At 41.9% G+C, this 21041-nt stretch overlaps 1 protein-coding gene across 3 annotated transcripts in view; it reads right to left on the bottom strand.

The window, feature by feature from the left end:
- SYTL5 (synaptotagmin like 5) overlaps positions 1 to 21041 on the bottom strand; it is a 1215112-nt gene that overhangs the window by 188061 nt on the left and 1006010 nt on the right. For all 3 annotated transcript variants that reach the window (XM_086934158.1, XM_086934159.1, XM_086934156.1), the window contains one exon: positions 7471 to 7577. In XM_086934158.1, the coding sequence (XP_086790284.1) occupies positions 7471 to 7577 (107 nt within the window). The remainder of the gene's footprint in view (positions 1 to 7470; positions 7578 to 21041) is intronic.

The raw sequence follows: 21041 nt of genomic DNA on the forward strand, positions 1-21041 counted from the left end.
AACATAATGTCGGAGGGCGGTGTTACTCCAAAAGTGGTAACTCCACGCTCCGATATTTTTAAAACACAGAGATGCACCATATTTACAAAAATGCATGGCATTCCTGAGTTTCCTCTAGCGCTGGCGCTAATAAAGCTGCCTTGCGCCAGCACAGACATCCTTGTGCCATGTTGCAAGGGTACCTGCACTGTTTGTGTGCAGGAAGGGACGCTTTTCTTTACATAAACAATCTTGAAAGGCGATTTGTTCTTTCCATGTGTGCTGCATAACACGGCACACATGGAAAGATGAAAATTCAAGGAGTAATTCACAATTTTTTCCTCATATCGCCAGTCTAATACCAGGTATTCCCTGGTCTTAGTTTTTGGCGCGCCCCCAGACTTGTAGATATGTGGCAGCATCACCATGGGTGTTGCGGCAGAACACCTACTGCAACACACATTGCGTGCATTTCACTCTAAGTGATGCGTGAAAAGGGGCCTTATTTGTAAGGCAACGTTAAGCCATGGTAAGTAACTTTTAATGCAACTTTGTAAATAAGGAGCAGGGGATATCACCACCAGAATGTCACTAAAAGTGACGTTCTGGTGGCGATATCCCCTTGTAAATATGCCCCCTTATCTCCTCTATCTCATCTATTAATTCCACCAACCATTTGCCTGAACTCAAATACCCCCATTAATGATCACTCCTAGCACCTATTAATGTAATCATTCTCAAAGAAGTTGGAGTAAATGCATGGAATTGATTTCTTGACAGCACAAGACTTATCCCAATGACCAATAACCACTGGATTTACCACAAAACTGCAGGTTCTGGAGCAGTGTGCTGCCCGGTGCAGAATGCTTCAACGCCTCTTCAGTGGTAGTAAGCGCTATATAAATGCAATCACAATGCAATACCTGAGGTGTTTTATCTGAACGAAGAGAGGTCTAAAGGGAGGAGTGTAGTGCGAGGGTATTGAAGAAGTGCATTTATGAAAGGGATATTTAGACTCTACAAAGAAGTGGTGACCCCGAGCTGTGATAGACTCAATGCTGTTTGTATTTCATGCATTTTGCTAGCCATCTTTACACCATGGTGCTAACAATCTTGTTTAATGATTTTAATCACTAGGTTTTAAAATGAATAATTTTTTTACAACTAATGTATCCTGAATGTGTATAATTATTTTGCAGAATCAACTGATGTAGTTATATACATTATATGATTTTTGTCTAATTGATATACAAGGTGGGGGTTAATGGTAATTTATGGAGATCAATTGACTTATCTTGAAATGCAGGATTGATTGGCTAATACTTGAGGGCATATCTTCTGATGTGTGAAACTTGAAGCAAAGCTCGCACAGGGATTAGTTCTGCATAACATGCTTTTTCATACATTTATTTTTTAAAGATCCTAAATATGCTCATGTCCTTGGAAGGCAGCTGCTGAGTGTTAGCCACAGAGGGAGCGGAAAGAAAAGATGGAGAGATGGAGAGATGAAGAGAGGGGTACAGGAAGGGTAAGAAAGGATGAGGGTATTTTATAAAAGGGATAAGGGGTTTTCAGCATTTTGAAGCACAGTAAGAAGTTTTCTTTTCCTCATTATTGTGGAAGGCCTTCAGTTTAACCCCTGCAATGTGGTACCCAGATCTCCCTGCCAAAGCCCGAGAGAGATGAACATTCAGTGACAAGAAATTACCTCCGATCCCTGGAAGAGTGGCGCAATAAAACCTTCACGGACTGAGATATGCATGCTGTGGTTAAGCTCCAACAGCCGCCTCGGTACAAAGACCTCTCACAGGTGTTACAGACAACTCCTTTAAAAGTATCCTTGTCTCACCCTTTTGTAGTGTGGACTAAGCTTACTTAGAGTCCAATGACCAGCTGCTGAATTATGCAGTGGGTACCTCTGCTCACTAATGCATCCACCCCAGGGATCTGTGTTTGAGCTCATGGTCACATGTTTTAATCCCAGTGAGTCCACTCAGCCTTTTATCCTTCTGAGATTGATAAAATGAGCACCATTGAGTTGGTAACAAGAAATATCTGTTATTTCAGTGCCAGGAGATTCAATACATGGGTAAACATTTGCTTTAGACATACACGTTATGTTTTGTTTAATGTGGTAGGGGTTCTTAACATTGAGGTTTTGGAGAGTGACATAGTGGGACATGAATTTGATTCTGTTATGTTATGTGTATTTGTAGAGTGCTGTATCACCCAGGAGGGTATCCTTGTCCTGAGGAAGGGTCAATTGTGGCTTGGCTACGCTAGAGGAAGTCTTCGGACAGCCATGTATTTAGCTTCTTGAGGAATTTGAGAATTGAAGAGGCAGGACTCTGGTCTTGGCAGGCAGTCAACAAAGTGTTTCAATACAGTCGTGTTGCCTTTATATGTCTCAGTTTGTAAATAAACTTGATAAATCTAGTTTAATTGAGTAATGTTTGATGAAGCCGTGCAGAGGAAGGCTAAAGAAGAACATGCTGACATAATACAGCCTGGTTTCTACTAAATGTATGGTAAAACTTTCTCAGATCATGTCCCACAAGTACTTGAACGCAAGAGTCTGTGTATGCCTGATGGTTTACTTTTAGCTTGCAGCTGTTTTTACCGGAAAAACTTATATGAGAATTGATTTGTACTGAAGTCTTTTTTCTCTCACTATCATATGTTAGTCTTTCCAATGCACGATGCACTTTACATTGTTGGAAGGCTCTCCAATGATATATTAAGGCCGAAGAACTTTGACGTTCTTTCTCATATAATTGTCCTTTTATTTGCAATTTGCATTTTATCTGTGGCTGTTTCACTGAAAGTAATTGTGTATATGTTTTAAATTAATTCAGTGAGTATTCACTGCAAGATATTATGATGTTATTTCTTAACGCGCCTAGCACAAAGATTGCTTTTTAACAGTGTAAATTTTATATGTGCTATTTGGTAAACTTTGATTGTTTTTTCTATAAACTGAATGAAGTCTTTTGAATTAGTGGATGAGAGCTGAACAGCAGTAGACCAGTTGTATCCTTCTGCAAAAAGGCAACTCTAATAACAAGCATTGGCAAAGCCAACAGGGATAATGCTGGCACATGAGCTCTGACAAAGGCAATGAAAAATGCGTGCTGCAGTGCAAATCAAATCAATAAAAATGTACTTTGTGTATACAATGCCTAGGTGAGAAAAATAATGAAATACCTGTTGAGAGAGTGTACTTTTCAGATGCAAAATACCCCTGCTAAATTCCAATGGAATTGGAAGATCACATCCAAAGGGCCAGTAAGAAGAAGGTGGAGCTCAAATACTTCTGTGGACTGATCCAAGATGTGACTGATAACGTCTCAAACTGATAAATTGCAGGTTGTAAGCTAAAGAAGCCAATGGCTGAAATAGCCTGACCCAAAGCCCTTAGATTACATATAGAAAACAATATGTTAACCAGGAATTATACACTTCAAACCAAAACAAGTAACGGACCTAAAAGGATACCCCAGCATACCTTTCAACTGTTTAGGGGGATTTCCATATGCATTTAAGAGCACAGGGCTGTGCCTTGCATTAGACAGTTTTACAGATGTAGGGGTTAATCCTCAAAGAAAGTCATACATCTCAATGTGTATGAACTTGCATGGGCACCAATTTACATCTTTCAGGAATCCACAAACTTGCCCAACAGCATTCATGAAAACCTGCGACAGGAATGGTTTAGAGTATTTCTAAATATGTCTATGCGATTAGCTTTCCGCGTGTGTAAATTTGCATAGTATACATTTGCTGATGGGGAAATGCTTTCATATGAAATAATTTCCACTTTCATTTTTCTTTCTCCAACTGATGCAGAAACTCCTCTGCCAAAACTCCCACCAATTGAGTGGGTGTTCCATTCCCTCTCCCACGCTAAAAAGGGATTTCTTGCTGCCCTTATCACGAGCAATTACCCATCCATTTCCAGAGATGGAATGAGTCAGAAACTGCGAACACCCACCCACTCCAAGCCCCTGGAGAGATATTTACTCATGCTTGATAGTAAACCTTATTGGAGTAATATTACAGAGGAGTTTATGGATTTACGTGTGTAAGGTTCACTTTTTGTGAATAAGACACTTGTGAGTCAAGGCTTTTGTGATGTAAGTCTGACTTACACAAATAGCTCTGTGAATCTGGCCTCTTAGTGCTTACCGGTGTTAAAACAGTTTTACGAGTAATTCCCCCTAGCATATCTATTATTTTCGTAAAAAATAGCGAACATAGAGAAAATATGCTCTATTATCTTCCACTGTTTTGCCGTTTAGAGATTATTTCAAGAAACCTTCATTGTATTAATAACGTGAATATACATATGATCCCTGTGCAGGGCATATAAATGATATTTGCTATGCATAAGTCATGCACTACTCAGACCTCCATTTTTCTTCATTTGTTTCCCTGTATCATATTATATTTGAAAATTACACAAACCTCCTTTTGGAGGACACACGATGATTAAGGGTGTCTTATACAGCCTATGAGAGAGGTATTAATTGTATTTATATAGCGCTACATATCACTGACTAGTCACGATAGCGCACTAGTGGATGGGTTGCACACTATGCCTTAGGTTGAGCTTAGTAGAAGGGGTGGTGAATTGTGGCGTGTCTATGTAGGTAGTGTTTTGGTATCAATCGTGGTGACCAGAGTGGTCGGGCTCATATACTGTTATCTGTCACTGCGCTTAAGCCGGCAGTGGAGTGAAGACGGTCAAGGGGAGAATTGACCCTCTGCGGTCAGCTCTGCCAGTGGTAGAGCATTCCAGGCTTTTCTGCTGCACTTGAAATTACCCGACTAACCTGAGAATAGCAAAGTCCAGGAAAAAGAAAACAGGCTGGTCTTGATCTTAAAGTGTAAATACCCATTGTTAATAAGCAGGACCTAGTTTGTGTTGTACTTTGTAAGCCATGAATTCAGAATTTAAGTCAGAATGTCATGTCTCCTGTCAGAATTATACAGAATGTATGTTTTATGTTGCAAGATACACCTTAACAGGACATCATAAAATCACCATTCAGCACTAAGCTATTTTTTCCGCCAATAGTAAAGAGCACTGGGTTGGCACTTAGAGAGTTCAACAATGTTGACCCCATTGCTTGAACAATCACTCCAGGTCAAAGCATGTGGTTAGCTAACAGCCTACTGAGGGCCCTTAGTTAACAAATCACAGATCTAATGTAGCTGTAACCTGTGTCTTGCACCGGTGTCGTAACTAAATTCTCACCCCGTCATTTTGTACACCCCCTACGTCAGAGGTGTGTTGATACATACAGGTTCTGCCTGCGCAGAATAATGCGCATGCGTGGAAACGCGGGGGGTGTACAAACAGATGGGGTGAGGCTATCGATAGAACACCTGCTCTATGCAAGAACTAGATTATAGCATTCATCAATTTCTCACAATTAAGTATTTATGGCTCACATTTATGACACAAAATTCAGTTGTATAATTCACACATAAAATTTACTTCCAAGATGTTTTATACACTGGCAGATATCTAATGTATATCAAAAACCCTTTCAGCATCTGTTACACGTGCAGAATGGGGACAGGGCACTTTTTCACTCCCATTGCACTATATAAAGCACATACGCTAACTTGGTAACTTTATGATTTAGAACTAGTGCATAAGCTGCAGCCAGTAAGGGTCCGAAGTACCAGTTTATAGTGGCAATATACATGGGTGATGTCAGTTGAATTTCTCCTCTTTGTTGCTTCCACTTAGAAATTACTTATAAATGTCGCCAAATGTATTACCAGCAACCCAAGTACTAAAGTAATTGAACAGGACTATACTCCTATTATTATTTGTTGATCATAACACCTTACTCCACTTTAAATGATCAAAGCATTGTTTTAAAGGTTAGAAGAGGATAACAATGGATTGATGGTCCAGTTTAGCAAAACATAATCTGTGTTTATACAGAGCATGTTCACCTTTGGACATCTTCATGCTGCAATAACAGGTCTGTATTATTATCATACTCAATGGTTCTCATTCATCTCATCTAATAGGGTGAACGACTGACTGGACCCACCAGAATTCGAACTGTGACCATGAGATCATTTACAGATCTATGGAGGGAATGCATTAGCCCAATGAGCCACAAGACCCAACTCAGCAAGAAGAACCTTTGCACAATCATAAAAAAGGTGTTCTACCTTCATGCAAATAAAACATGTAAAATTCAGCCAATTTAAAAAAAACACCTGTAATATTAGTGATCAAGCCATATGGTGACAGGACAGGGCGTGTAAGTTATGTTTGTAAGCCAGGCATATCTGAAAGGCTGATAATAAGCACATCTCATTGGCTTTCCTTCTGTTTCTCCTGAAGAGTGAATCTCCTTTTCATTACTCTACATTAACTGGCTGCACATTGTCAGGTTCCATGTCCATCTGTCGCAGGCAGACCTCCCCACCTACCATTCTGATGAATTTCTGCCAATCAACCACTACTGCATATGCCTCTACTGGTCACAAGCCCAGCTTATGCCTATGAACAGAACTGCAAGCTCCAAACACCTACACAGCTACTGTTAGTGACTATGTCAAGTGGTTAGTTATATGTGCAGGTCTGCACAGCACAAAACACAACAGATCTGTTACTCTATCAGTTATTCTGTCAATTCACTGAAACATGTGTCGCTGAAGACAACTCTATCAATAAACATTGGCCGAGCCAGTAGGCCTTGCTATGTCTGTCATCTTTTTGGGTTTGTCAGTGCTTGTTTTGTTTTGTGATTGTTTATGCCAAGTTTTATTGTTGGGGAAGTAGCCGAGCCCTCATCATTAAAAAGAAATGGCTTAAAGCAAAAATATTTTTACGTTTCAAAAAGCACATATTGCCATAATAGTCTTTGGCACTTACGGGAACTACTTTGTGTATCATCACTCATAATGAAGGGAATTAGCCAAGAGCTAAAGTGGGCTTACCCATTGCCACATGCTATACGCTGTAGTAGGTGTAAGAAAAATGTTAATGACAGACCCATGGATGAAGATTGAAAGCCACGAGAAGTGTATTACACATATATTTTTAGTACAACCGAAAGGTCTTGGCCATTGCCAGACCTCAAAATAAAAATGTAGAAAGTGTGCTGTGTGAAAATTGTTTCTGAGACAGGAATAATTTTGTGAATGGAGGGGGGTGGAGAGGGTGGCTAGGAGGCGAGTCGACATGAGGTCCTGTATAAACTGAGATGGGCAGAAAAGTCAGAAAGACATGAACAGAGCCAATGGGGGATTTTTGTGAGAAGGAAGAGAGACATAGAAATCATGTGGAGACTAATCTTTCCTGTGTACGATTTCATTAAAGAGAATTCATTTTACCATGTGGAAAGGATTGCCTGACCCGTATCAGAAACGGAGAATACCATTTCTTTGCAAAATGTGTGAAGCTTTTAGATGCTGTTACAATATGGATTACAGCCTGGAGAGCAGGCACTTGTAACTTACCAGGTTCTTGTCCAAGCCGCCGGGCATTGATACGCTCCTTATGCTGACACCATCCTCGTTTCCTTCTGAATAGGATCCATTCAAGTCAATCTCAGACCTGCTCCGATCTATAAGAAAGAGACAATCACAGGACTCAGAACTGTAATGGATTTTCAGTCGCAAGCACATTATCTGACATTCTGATCCGCTTAGCCGGTCTTTTGACGTGCTACTGAGTAGCTTAGCTACACCCACGTTTTGAGAGGTTAGTTTTTCACCCTGGATACAAGGATTTCCTGCATTTACATTTTCAATCAAACAGTAGCAAAAACTGTTTCACTTCAGTCATTATACGAGTGATAGGTATTATTGGCCCATAGATACCCATTGTGGCGGGCGGGCAAATGCTGCTTCGCTGAATCTTCCCCCCTGCAGGAGCCCCACCCACTACCGCTAGAGGCAGGCTTATGCCAAATTTCAATTTGGATGTAAATCAAATCTCCTCCTCTATCATGGCCCGAGAAAACAGCCTTTACTAATAATTTCTTCAGTGATGTATCATGGTGGAACTGGTGGATGTGTGGGAATGAAAGGTAACCTTATGAAGGTGGCCACGGGTGCACTAAACCCATGGGGACACTATTCAGGATCCCTCCAGCAGACTGAAATAAGTAAAAAAAAAACACGATCCAGGACACACACCCCCCCCTCCCCCATTGGACTAGAGGAATGGACTATTATTGTGCTAGAGCAAAGAAATTAATTTATAAGACCAAAGCTGTCCACATAAATATGAAAAAAACTGGGGCAGAGGATTAAGCATTCTTAACAGGTCTTTGGCCCAAACTGATTAGTCTCTGGTTAAACTGTTTTTAACAATGATTAAGAATTCGGGGTCTCTGCTGATTGTATGGCGGAATAGCAAATGAGATGCATGTTTTATGTCTGTGCTTGTTTCAAAAGTGATGACAAGTATTTACTAAAAAAAATCACTCCACTCCGTCCATTCAAAGTAGGGAGGGAATACATGCTGTATTGCATCTCTACCCAGCCATTCACTCCAGACCAATCTAAAATTCTGTCTGGCCTGGCTGATTCGTACACGTCCAAGAACAACCGTACATCTCCACTAGTTCAATATTTCAGATGAGTTCTGATAAACCTAGGACAAATTGAGAGGCACTTTTTATACCATAAATTAAACAAACAGCAGCAAAGGACCTTTTGCAAAGTAAAATGACTAAGCATTTTGTTTTAGAAACAGATGAAAAACGGAATATTGTTTACCTACTCGAAAATATTTTGGGGAAAAAATACCAACAAGTACATTTAAAAAACACGCATCTAGGGGAATAGTTCAACAGGACTAAGGTAATAGGTTCACCTACAGATTCTGCTCCCCCAGCCACTTGTATTTACATTTAAATAGTGGATGCACGCTTGTGTATTTATTGTCTCCTAATGGCATGACCTAGACGCCAATCAATAAAGTTACAGGAAAAAGAGTACTAACAGTATAGGGAAGTATGACATGACACCCACCACACACATCTAAGTTTCTTAATTTTAAAACAAAAGCGCTTTGACTGATGCAGTCAATGCCCAGTGAATACTAGATGTAAAAAGCTGCCACATACTGCTAGCGAGTAAATAACATTCTTTTCAGCCATTATTTACTTTCCATTGGTCTACACTATTTACACAATGACACAAAGAGGAGAAAAATATATTTAGCAAAGAAGTTCTTTCTACAGTAATCACAAACTGTGATTGTTTGCGGACAAGTCAAAGAGTACACCAAGTCGCCGCTGTTATTGCTAAATGTGTATTCAAGGCAGTACACAAAGTCTGACGTGTAGCAGTGGTCTGAGGCATCCAGACCTATGTCTCATGCACGTCATTCCTGAGACAGCTCCCTCTGAGGTTAGTGTTGTATATTTATACTTACTTCAATATGACGACTTGGTGTCTGTAGTCCTTTCTTAGTGTTCTTATCTTACCAGTCTTCCTTACTACCTAAGGGTGTTCTATCTGTGTTGTGAGGATTCCAGCCTTGGCAGTTGATGGTCTGATCAGCTGTGAGGTTTATGCTCTGCTGTCTTATCTTATATTGTAACTTAATAAATCTATCTTAATACCTGAAGACGTGTCCTGCTGCCTACTAACCTATTTACGACATTTTGGCGACATCTGAAGCAAACCGGAGGGAAGTCCAAGAACAACAGCGCAGCATGAGCAAGACCTCACTAAGAAGAACCCACCTAAATGTGGCCTGAAGCAAGAAGATAACCTACTGTAATGTGAGGTTTATGCTCTGCTGTCTTATCTTATCTTGTAACTTAATAAATCTATCTTAATAACTGAAAACGTGTCCTGCTGCCTACTAACCTATTTAAAACAGTTAGCTGAATGAGGTGGCCGTAATCCTTGTGCAGGCTAGGGAGATAAGATGTGGGCAGCTTGAACAGTTTACACTCATCTTCAGAAAGCTTACCACTCTATAGAGTGCTTTATGCCACATAAAATGCACTAACTCCTATTTCCATAAGACGCCAGTTTGAAATCTAACTTTGAGATTTTGCAAGAGACCGCCTTAGGTGTTGTGAAAACCTCACGTTATTAATTCCTCAAAAAAGTACAATAACTAGTATAACGAGACAGAAGGCTTTGGGTCAGCCTTCTTCAACCACTATCTGTCATGGTTTTTCATGAAATGCCATTGCTTGGATGGGAGGTCCATCAAGGTAATGGCATTTTGTTGATGTTTGGATGGTATCATTTGTGTATATCTTGGCGATGTGTATAAAGCAGACTAGAACCACTGTGTGCTCTTTGATGTACTTACTCTGTGCCTCTGGAGTTTTTGTATAGGAAAGGCATGCTGGCTGGTTGCCTTGGCCCATCATAAAAACACAGTGATATTCACTATTTCCCCTTACACGTTTATTTGTATTACTTCATTGTTATTATACATTGGATTTACAACTTTTTTATTCACTTGAGTTCTCACTCAGAGTGGCCAATTCATTCCTTTGGGGCAAGGATCAGTTGACTTTCATCCACTGTATCTGGCTTCCAAAAGCAGCCGAAACACTGGATGAACGTTTGAACCAAAATAAGGAACTGCCGGGGGAATCTAGCCTAGAATGACCAATCCCCAAACAATTCGCCATTTCTTAGTGGACCTCTAGATTCCAAATCGTAATGGGCAGGATTTTCTTGAAAGCAAATTTCGACTTAAAAACAGAAATGAGGGCTTCTGAAACTGTATTTACATGTTGAATAAATTAAAGTACATTATTCTTGCCATAATTAAAAAAAAGGCCAACATGTGAAACACAACTGCCATATTGAGTCTTCAGAACCAATAGTTTTATAGATATGATCGGAATCATCAAAGTAGCTTTTTGAATCATTCTGTAATGTGCAGTCTCATGTCGTAGTAGGACCAGTTTTTCGATCACTGTGGTTGTATGTATTTGGGCAATATGCCATGTGCTCTATGCAAGGAATGAAGGAATCATTGGTCCTTTACTGTGATTTAAGACTACACAATATGCAATGATTTACAAACCTACTTTTAGGATTCTGATCATATTTTTAAAATGATTGTCCCCGAAGAAGCAACCTGGTAGCTGTGAAACATGTGTTGGTCTTTTTTGTGTTATGACAAGAATAAAGGAAATTAATCTATTCAAACATCTGAATACAGTCTCTGAAGCTCTCCTTTTGTCCTTGGAAGACAGTACTTCAGTGTTCTGCCGGTTGTAGAATTTGATGAACTGATCTATTGTGATACAACACGATTTGCACAATGCTTATTCAACCTTCTGCCTCCTTTCATAACACTCTTGTTTGAGGGTACCACTTAACTCTGCTAATGCAGTCTGTTGGGGAAAAAGGCCCTACACCCAGCGACTATTTTGTTGTAACCCAAGATGTTGTTTCATTATGTGATTTTCATCCAAGAATAGTGGAGGCAATATATAGGGTTTGCCAAATATTGAAAACACTTTCCCTAACAGAAAACAGACCTATTTGCTTTACACCTTTGTTTAGTTTGGCTAAGCAGTAGGCCTGGGCAGAGTTCATGGAGTTCCATGACAAAAAAATAGTTCCCTGGGCTCTGTGGAGATTCGCAAGCAGTGGCGTGAGGTAAGTAGTGCTGCCCACGCTGATTTTTAGCACCAGGCGTTTGTCCTGAGCTATAAAATCAGCGCAAACGGCACCACACACAGCGTAATAGGTAGCAGCTTCTTTCTGCCACTCAAGTAAATGTTTTACTCCAGTGGCAGTTTCCTCAATGCTATTGGCAGGTTTCTCAACGCGAATGATATCGATCTGCCTGTGCTGAGAAATCTCACCGGAAGGTGGTCTAGAGCTGGATTTTCCTCGCTCTTACTCGTCAACTTAACGTTGGCGAGCCAAGAGAGAGGAAAATCTCTGCTCCATACCGCTACATGGAGTTTTTCAGAACTTTGCGCTCTACGCGAAGCACATAGTGGGGAAAATTCGGTTGGGAACATGCAAGTATCATAAATGCCATTATCTTAAGATCATTTTTGTGTCAATAATGCTACTGCCACTCTTATTGGGTTAGTACAATAAAACTTCATTTATCCTCTACCACATCATATCATTCAACAATACATTTCTAGGAGCAACAGTAGATACAGGAACTATATAGCCAAACTGATTACTACCCTAATTTGCATTTAATTATCAAGCCCTTCTCCTGTCACTTCCTCTGATCAAAACCAGAAACCAAAATATGTAAACACTGATTCTGATTTCAAGAGTCTAAAAATCCCTTTAGTTTTTCATGTCTTTAAACTTGTTTTGAAATTTCACAGGTTACAGATGATGTACTTCAAAACTGTGCAGTTCAAAGAGTTTGGTGCAGGTCATCAAGGATAAAGAAAGGATATATGCTTGTTAGGTGGAGAAATGGGAGGGTGGTTAGGAGTAGAAGATCAAAAACAATGGGAAAAGTCCAGCAGTATTTGACTGTAAGATGAGCAATATAATAGGAATTGCTGAAACAAATCATCAAAACTGCAGGTGCTTGTGCAATAGATTTAAAAATTGAAAGGTTCACTTATAAAGCGGATACAGAAAGTGGCCTTAGCATAAGAATGGGGCCAGATGTAGGAAGAATTAAAGTACTCTGTAGGTGCCAGAGAAATGCCCCTGAACAGAGGTTGTGTACCTCCTAGAGAAACCCCCACAAAGCCATATATAGCAGGAAAATTTAGGGCCGTTCAAATCACACATTAATGAGAAGGAAAAAGAGGGGATTAAGAGGTGTCCTAAGCAGGGGTCTTTAACCTCATGCGCGCTAGCGGAATTACGCTCGCACGCTGAGATTTTTTAAATCGCATGTTACGTGACGAGCTGGGCTCGTCATCAGCGTGCGAGGAGGCTACGCCATGACGAGCCCAGCTCGTCATCAGCGTGGAAGGGGTTAATATGTATCCTTACATTAAAGCAGAGCTATGTATGAGAATGGAAGGAGGATACATATAAAATCACCTATGGTGCTATAAGACAAATGCATGGAATGGTAAGTGCAATGGCGACCAAATAGTATCAAGTTAGGTGGTTATGGGGATTGTGTGCGGAAAGTGTAGACATCGTCAATTATAGCCCTTCAAACTATGGTTGTTTCCAATCATGTCAGAGCAAGTGGGTTTAGGTAAGGGCCCCAGATTTGTTCAGAAAATCATGAAATTCAGCTGCAGTCACGGTCTTTCTCAGTAGTGTAAGTGTCATCTTTACTAGTTACATGACCAAGGAATGGGTTTTGAAATATTGCAAAGTTATGTTCTGAATCTATATTGCTATGTTTGTCGATGGCATAAACTTTAATTTCCTATTTACTTCCACTGTGCAAATAAATCGTGCAAGTGAACAGCTAATGAAATGTAGGTGTAAGTAGGTGTTATTTGGGGGTGGATTTAAAGTTAGTAGTTAGATTGGTTTTGCTGTTCAAGTAACATTATAGTGTGGAACATTATAAAGGAGGAGCGCATTCATTTTCATTTACGCAGAAAACTAGATGTTGCGTGATCATTTTGCATTAGGGTTTGTTGTTATTATTGTGATTGTTTGCTAATGTGATGTGGTACTTACATTCTTTAAGGCACATTGCATTGTTACATTATATAATGAATTTGCTTCTGATTCTAACTAACTTTTTACTTTCTGCAATGATTATTTTGACATTTGAATAAATATACAGACTGGGAACTGGAAGAAGCTGAACTCTGCACATTTTCCCTAAATGGTCTGGAATAATTATTTGAGCACGAGATTCCCCCTTTCCCACAAATTGACCCTCTTTAATATTAATTGATTTGAAGCGTCAACACACCTGATGCAAACACTCTTATTCCAAGTGCAGCAAAGAATCAGATTCAATGTTCTGATAGAGAATATAAAAACTATTTGGCTTGCTTTTTTTAAACTGGCTGTTTCCACCACATATCACAGTCATTTTTGTAAAATGCATGATCTCCGTAGGTTGAGCTATATTTTAATAAAGAATTAGTTTTGACCGAACATTTTTCCTCATAAAACTTTTTGGGGTTTGGTAAGGTGACATTGACAGTAGTAATGATTTTTTTCCTCACCCCCATGGAAAGAATGGAAACTGACCTCTCAGAGGCTTATAAAGGCAAGTGAAAGATAATTCAGAAGACAGTCGAAGCCTTGCATCAGTGGATAAAGTAGCAAGAGAGTTCCCAACCTCTGATTACTCTTCTGCATCCTTTCTGAGCATGACTCAGTTACAGCCTGTAACTTCTATTAATCAGTGCCATACACTGACCAGAATCTTGCCACTGCTCCTATAGATGACTCTCTCAGATCAGCAGATGTCATACTCTCTGCATGATCAATGATACAAGGTCTAGTTTGGTTTTGATGGTGCTTCAAGGAGCATCATCTAAGAACGGGCCTGGATGAATAGTAGTAGATTTGTGGTCATGCTGGAAAGCAATCATAACAGAAGTGAGATTCAGCATGTGAGCGGACCTAAAAGTGCCTACTCAAACTTTATAAATGGGCACAGAGTTAATGGTGTTTTACGTCACCCGGTGGCTGAACTGTCAGCCCATGAACAGCAAGGGGCAATAAACTGGCACAACAAAATTATAGATGATGATCGCTTTGAACATTTGTGACTTGCTTTGACAAAACCTATACACTTGGGAAGCAGCTGCAGATGAAACAGGAACGATATACCTCTCAACGAACCGATAAGACTCTTTAGATGATGCCAGGGTTTGGCATCAAAGCCACAAACAATCCTCAATACAAATAGGCAACTATGATTTGATAAAGATTTGACTTGGCAGGAAGTGGATTAGGACATTATGCTTGGCCTAGTTTGAGGAAGAATCATACTCAAGTTACACCTCCTTTATTTTCACAGGCTGAAAAAGAAAATTGGTGTCAAGGAAGGCCATACAAGCAAAAACAGTAAGTCAAATAACATTGAGTTCCCATCTCTAAGTGGGCAAGGACCAGAGTAATATTGGCCTCTCTTTCCAGGATTTCCTGCCCTCTCCAACAGGTTGAGGAGTCTTGCTGCACTGCGGTGCATGACATTTTGATAAATCTGTCCCTCGGTGTAATAAAGATAACCAGGAAGTAATCCAGTTCTGGGAGGTGCACTTGTTCACTGAGCTTGCTTATCAGCAAGAGGAGGTGTTGATTGAAGAAGATTAGCACAAGGAAGCCACAATTCCTTTCATAACAAGATGCAAACTATATCTAAAACCTTTGCAAGAAAATGGAGCTCTGGTGAGGTGACTATAGGACTTCATTCAGAAGAGCTCAGAAAGCTGAGAGCTATGACCTCATCCCAACTCTGTGTAGTAAAATCAGATGGGAGTATGTTTATTTCATGTGCTAATGAAACACCAAAGGTCTCTGTTTTCAGAAGGACACAAGTAAACTGAAAGAACAACTCTTCCCGGTCACAGGCTCTCTCTGATGACATTTCTGTTTCTTGGAAGTAAAATGGTAAGGCAGTGGTGTAACAAAACTTGAGGGCCCCCCCTGCAAAGTACTTGGAGCCCCCCCCCCCTTCCGGGCCCATTCAGGAGCTTCTAGCATCCGCCCGTGCAGGGGGCCCCAAGCACCAGGGGGTCCCCTTCACTGAGGGGCCTGTGGGGGGTTTTGTTACGCCACTGTGGTTAGGTGCAAAAAGCGCGCTATGATTAGTGCGGTGGGAGGCCTGAGCTGCGCCCCCATAATCCAGATAATGCTCGCGGCTCATTTTTTTATTCATCAGGACGGCACGACGAGGAAGGCCTGAAGCTAAGCGGCTGTGAGTGCCTTAGCATGAGAAAGAGCGACAGACGCAGCAAGCACATCTCCTCGCAGGAGGTAAATGATGCGTCAAACAGACATGAACAAGCATAAAATGATAACTGAATGTAAATGATGCGGCCATGATGTGTCTTTTTTTTTTTAAATGCCATTATACTAGAACAGAAAGCTCCTTCTCCCATGCGGTACATAATGGGCCATGTATAATAGTTGCATAGCAGGGGGGTTTCAGGACGTGATGCAAGCAAGGAAAACAGCCCCCAATCCACTGATATGACAGTCATAAACAGTAGGACCCTCACACCCTCTGCCCCGGTGCCACTGCACCTACTGCAATATTTAAACCGGTGGCCCTGTTGTATTGTCAGATTATCACCTGCACACTTGCATCTTTTTGCTGCAATCCCTAAGAAGAATGTTCTACAATCACATTATGAAGAACATATTCCAAACTCTAAGATGACTGTGTGAATGTGCACCTATATTCTGGTACAGTACCCGAAAGCCATGCGCACAGGTTCAACATACTGAATAGAGGCTTGATTGAAGGGTGCAAGGCAGTGCCTAATTTGTAAACAAATAAGTGCCAGGGCTCTCGTCAGGAGGCCACTGTAGCTTACTCCACCCATTGCCCCTACCAGCACTGCCAGTGATAGCAACAACACAACCACTACCCATCACACTCCTATCAGTGTGACAAGTCGGACTATTCCAGGGCACCAAAGCTATAGAAATGGTTTGGGCGGCAGTCAATAGTCATTTTTAATGTATATGGAATGAATAATTGACTGTTGTTGTGGTCATCTGTAAATTAGCTAGACAGCACCACCTTGACAGACTGTCACAAGCGCTGGTGTTGACAATTATATGCTGGTGCCGAGCACCGCAAACCACCAACTCAAATTAAGCACTGGAAGGAATTCACAAAAGATGGCTTTGAACTCTAAATTCAACTTAACCATTTGTAATATCACCCCACTACACTGTAATATTACTCAGCAGTATGTCTCCTATCACTTAAGAGCTAGTGGGTTTTCAAAAACCTCGACTTGATAAATTCCCACAGTGGAAACCATTTTAAATTTACTTCTGCGAAGGGCATTGGTATATCATTTTCCAAAGTGAGTCTGGGGATGAAACAACCCTATAATTCATAGCAGTGGAAGGGAAGCGGTTTCTCCACAAGGAAACAAATTGCCCTGCACGGGGGAAGAAAGTGCAATTGAACCAATACTTCAGCACTTTCACATGAATAATGGTACATTATGCAGACCCTCCAGGATTTCGCGATTTCGTGGTTTGCCACGATACCGTCATTTTTGTAAAAATGCCGTGATTTTTACAAAAGTGCCTGCAAAATCAACACTTTTGTAAATATGCTGTGAATTTTACATAAGTGCCCACAAAAAAGGAAGGAATGAAGGGAAAAGCTGAAGCAGCCCAGCTCATCAGCAAAAGGATGCTCCGGTACCTGGGGGTGTGGGGGGTACTGAGGAGTAACAAATGAGCATTGGTCCTCCTTCAGTACCGGCTGCTTGTGCCATGGGTGGAAGTGGAGGTCTGGTGGCAGTGATTGCATTAATAACAATCAGAGGACAATCCACACCGTTTTGGGTCTTGGAGGGTGAAATGAAAAAGTATGCCATGGCATTAGAACCACATCAGCTTCATTACGTGTAGGCACCAACAAATAAAATCTCTAATTTTCAGTCTATGCAGTTAACCCAGGTCACATCATTCTCGTGACCATCCTCTTGTAACTTACAACATAACACACGCGTTTGCCACCACTGTACACCATAGTTTAAATCCTACGTGTGGTGAGAAACACCAGCAGCTTTGCTTCATCCCACAGCACCATTCCTCCTTTCAGAGGTTCGTTGGTATGGTGGATGAACAGTATAGGATGTTGGGCTAGGATAGTTTAGCATAAGTGAGGGATGCCAAACTTAAAACTGCAGGCGAACAGGGTGAGGCACTCACAAACCCACGGCGAGATCTTCCTCGGATAAATACCCTCAGTGCATATATAATCCATACCTATGTTTAACCTCTGAGTGCAGCGGCGTAGCTAGGGGGGGGCGGACCGCCCCAGGCAGCACCATTTAGGAGGGGGCGGTCGTTATCTAGAATACAATCCACCTTAGTCCAAGTTTTACGGGGCCTGCTTTTTGCGTTGGAGGTGTCTAAAGTTCACACATAGAACTCGAAATGTCTCTGAGTTAAGGCATGATTTTTAAGCAGAATTATTCGGAAAGAGTGAGCAGGGATGATTTACTCTCTCTGTTTCCGACCTATTCTGTCTAAAGATAATGCATTAGCTCAGAGACATTTCGAATTCTATGTTTGATGCTTGGACACCTTGCACGCAAAAAAGACAGGCACTTGGCCCATCATGATACGGCTCCCTGAATAACCAAATGTGGTGTGTTTGCTGGTATATTCCTCCCGAAAATATGCGCAGAAACGGGTCCAGAAACAAGAAAAACATGTGGAATTGGACTCGGTAGTTCTGAGTCCCTCCTGTTATTCAAAGTTCTGAGCCTGTAATTGGAGAAGAGATAGCAGCTGGAATCGTAATCTCGGCCCAGGTAACTTCATGTTTATTTACCAGCCAATTGGGAATACAGCTATAAGTGTGGGTTATATGTCAGTATAACTGTTAGCTTTTAGGCCACACATTCTCAAATAATAATAAGCTTTCATGAACTGTACTTAAAGACAGTGACAGTAACCGTAGTGCATTCACAACAGCGTTCTTGGCTTCTTGGATCAAGTTTGCAATATTCCATTGTATGCTACGGATATAGGCATGGGCGGAAAATCCGTTCCGCTCGCGGATTTTGTGGATTTTCGGGAAATTCGCAATCCGCGAGATTCGCGAATCTCCCGCAAAATCCGCAAATCCGCGAGCAGCGGATTTTGCTCGCACTGCTCGCACTGTTCGCGTGAGTTCGCGCCCCGCGAATAAGTGCAAAATTGCAGAAATACGATCTTAGCAAAACTGAAAGTAACTACTTACCAGGTTCAAAAGTTCAGGCTCATCATTAGTAGCCATTTCCTGTAGTGCTTCCTGAGGGGCCCCTCCAGAGTTCAGTTGCCAGTTGAAACTATTATGTGACCCTGCTCTGAACCTCAGAATAGTTACACATATGCCACAAAGGTCCTGAATTACAGCTAAGGGAGACAAGCAGGAGCCAGGCTGGAAGTTAAAATCCATTAATCAGCCCCTAATTCATTATTGTCAGTTGGGGCAGGGCAGGTGTTGTAACTAATTTTGCAACAATGAAAGCACTTAGCAAGTGCAAAAGATCACTAATCAGGGCGCACTAAGGAAGCAGGTGCCAGCTAAAAAAATATTCTGTGACACATTAATCAGCCCCAAATTAATTCAGGTCACTTGAGGCAGGGAAGGTGTGCTTTGCTTTGCCGAAAATAATGTACACTGGACAACCAGAGGGTGTGGTGATGAAACAGAGGGTGGCATGGGTGGGCCAGAGGGTGGCATGAGTAGTCAGAGAGTGGCAGTGGTGACAGAGAGTGGCAGTGATGAAGAAGAGTGTCCCAAACAGGCTGGACACGTAGAAACAACAAGTTCGCAAAACTTGCGACCCGACAGGTAAGTTCGCAAATTGCGAAATTGTAAAAACCCTCGCGAACTGGCAGAAACACGGGCGAACACAAAAAAAAAAAAATTCGCGGGAATTCGCGGATTTTGCGGATTGCGAATCCGCAAATCCGCAAAATTCGCGAACGCGAGATCCGCAAAATCGTCCCACTTTGGGATCTGTAACAATTTAAGAAGTACATTATATAACAACGAAATATTAAGATAAGAAAGATCAATTCTTGGTTAGAATGCAATGTAAATAACGTTTATTACACTGGCATTTGTTTGTTTTTGGATACTTTGTTGCAATACATTTCGACCTGTCATCCTATAAAAAAATGTATATTTACCTAATTTTTAGAAGTCACTTCCTGTCACAGTTTTGTAATCTGTTTGCACAGATAAGACTAGTCATAACCCACTCTAATGGTACTCATTTTCCGACATTGGAAGGATAGAATGGCGAAATGGCTTTGCCATGATTCACAAAATCACACCTAATTGCTGCATGTTTCAGTAAATGTTATCTCACTAAGTGATCATGTCAGCTGGGGGCTCATGGGTGTCATTTGGAGGTAGTCAGGAGTGGCAGTTGTGACCTCTAGCTTGCTTCCTGCTACTCTTGGCACCTCCCAGCGGCGTAGCTAGGGGGTCGGGGGAAGGGGGGGGAGTGGACTGCCCTAGGCGGCACCATTTAGGAGGCGGCGGTCGTGTGGCACCGGTGGCACGTTGCTCGGCCTTTATAATTTATTGGGGGGCACTGACTGACACTACTGTCAGTCATTACAGTAGTGTCAGTGTCCTCAAAATAAATTATAAAGGCTGAGCAAGCAAGCCTCTAATGAAATAAATAGTGCGCACTGCATGCCTGGCGTTTTAATGAATTAAAAGGACGGTGCGCATGTCCGCTGGACCCACGGCAGGCCTCTCTGAGCCAGGCTCTTTATTGAATATGGTGCGCCGCGTGCGCAGATGTCTCCGCGAGTGCATGTGGGGTTGGGTGGGACCATGCCACATTGTCATGCGCAGAAGCTCAATTAAAAGTGCTTGTGAGCCTGCTGCGACGAGTGAGGTGAGGTGAGGCAAGGCATCCCACCAAGAGTGAGTACTACCTGAGAAAGAGACTGTCACCATGCGGCGCCCCCGGCCCGGCCATAATTATTCATAGCCCCTGCTGCCTGGCTAGCCAGCCTTGCCCTGTCTTCGGCTGCCCAATTGTGCCTGCCTCTGGCTTTCCTGCATCTGTTTTGTTCTGAGCCCTGCTGACTCACTTTGCAATGTACCCTCCAAAGCACTGGGCATGGAAGGCAGGCAGGATCATTTATTATTGGGCGCTTTCTAGGGTGGTACAGGCAGCTTTTCAGGAGCGGCACACCACGCTAGCGCCTTGGGAGCTGTGACACACCACGATCTAAAGAGCCATGACGTGCTCGCGTCCGAGACGTGATGTGACAAGGCCTTGGGGGCCCGAGGAACGCTCACCTGTGGCGTATTAGACACGCCTCGTCCTTCTCTGTGCATTCAAATTACCAAGCGCTATCACGCACTTTAACTCTGCAGTTTAGGGAACAGGTAATTTTCAGCAGGAGTGTGATGCGGTTTTGTGTGCCAAAGTAGCGAACTAGCTGTCAGGTGGGACCTGGCC

Source organism: Lissotriton vulgaris, chromosome 8 (assembly GCF_964263255.1).
Source record: "Lissotriton vulgaris chromosome 8, aLisVul1.2, whole genome shotgun sequence".
Lineage (NCBI taxonomy): Eukaryota > Metazoa > Chordata > Amphibia > Caudata > Salamandridae > Lissotriton > Lissotriton vulgaris.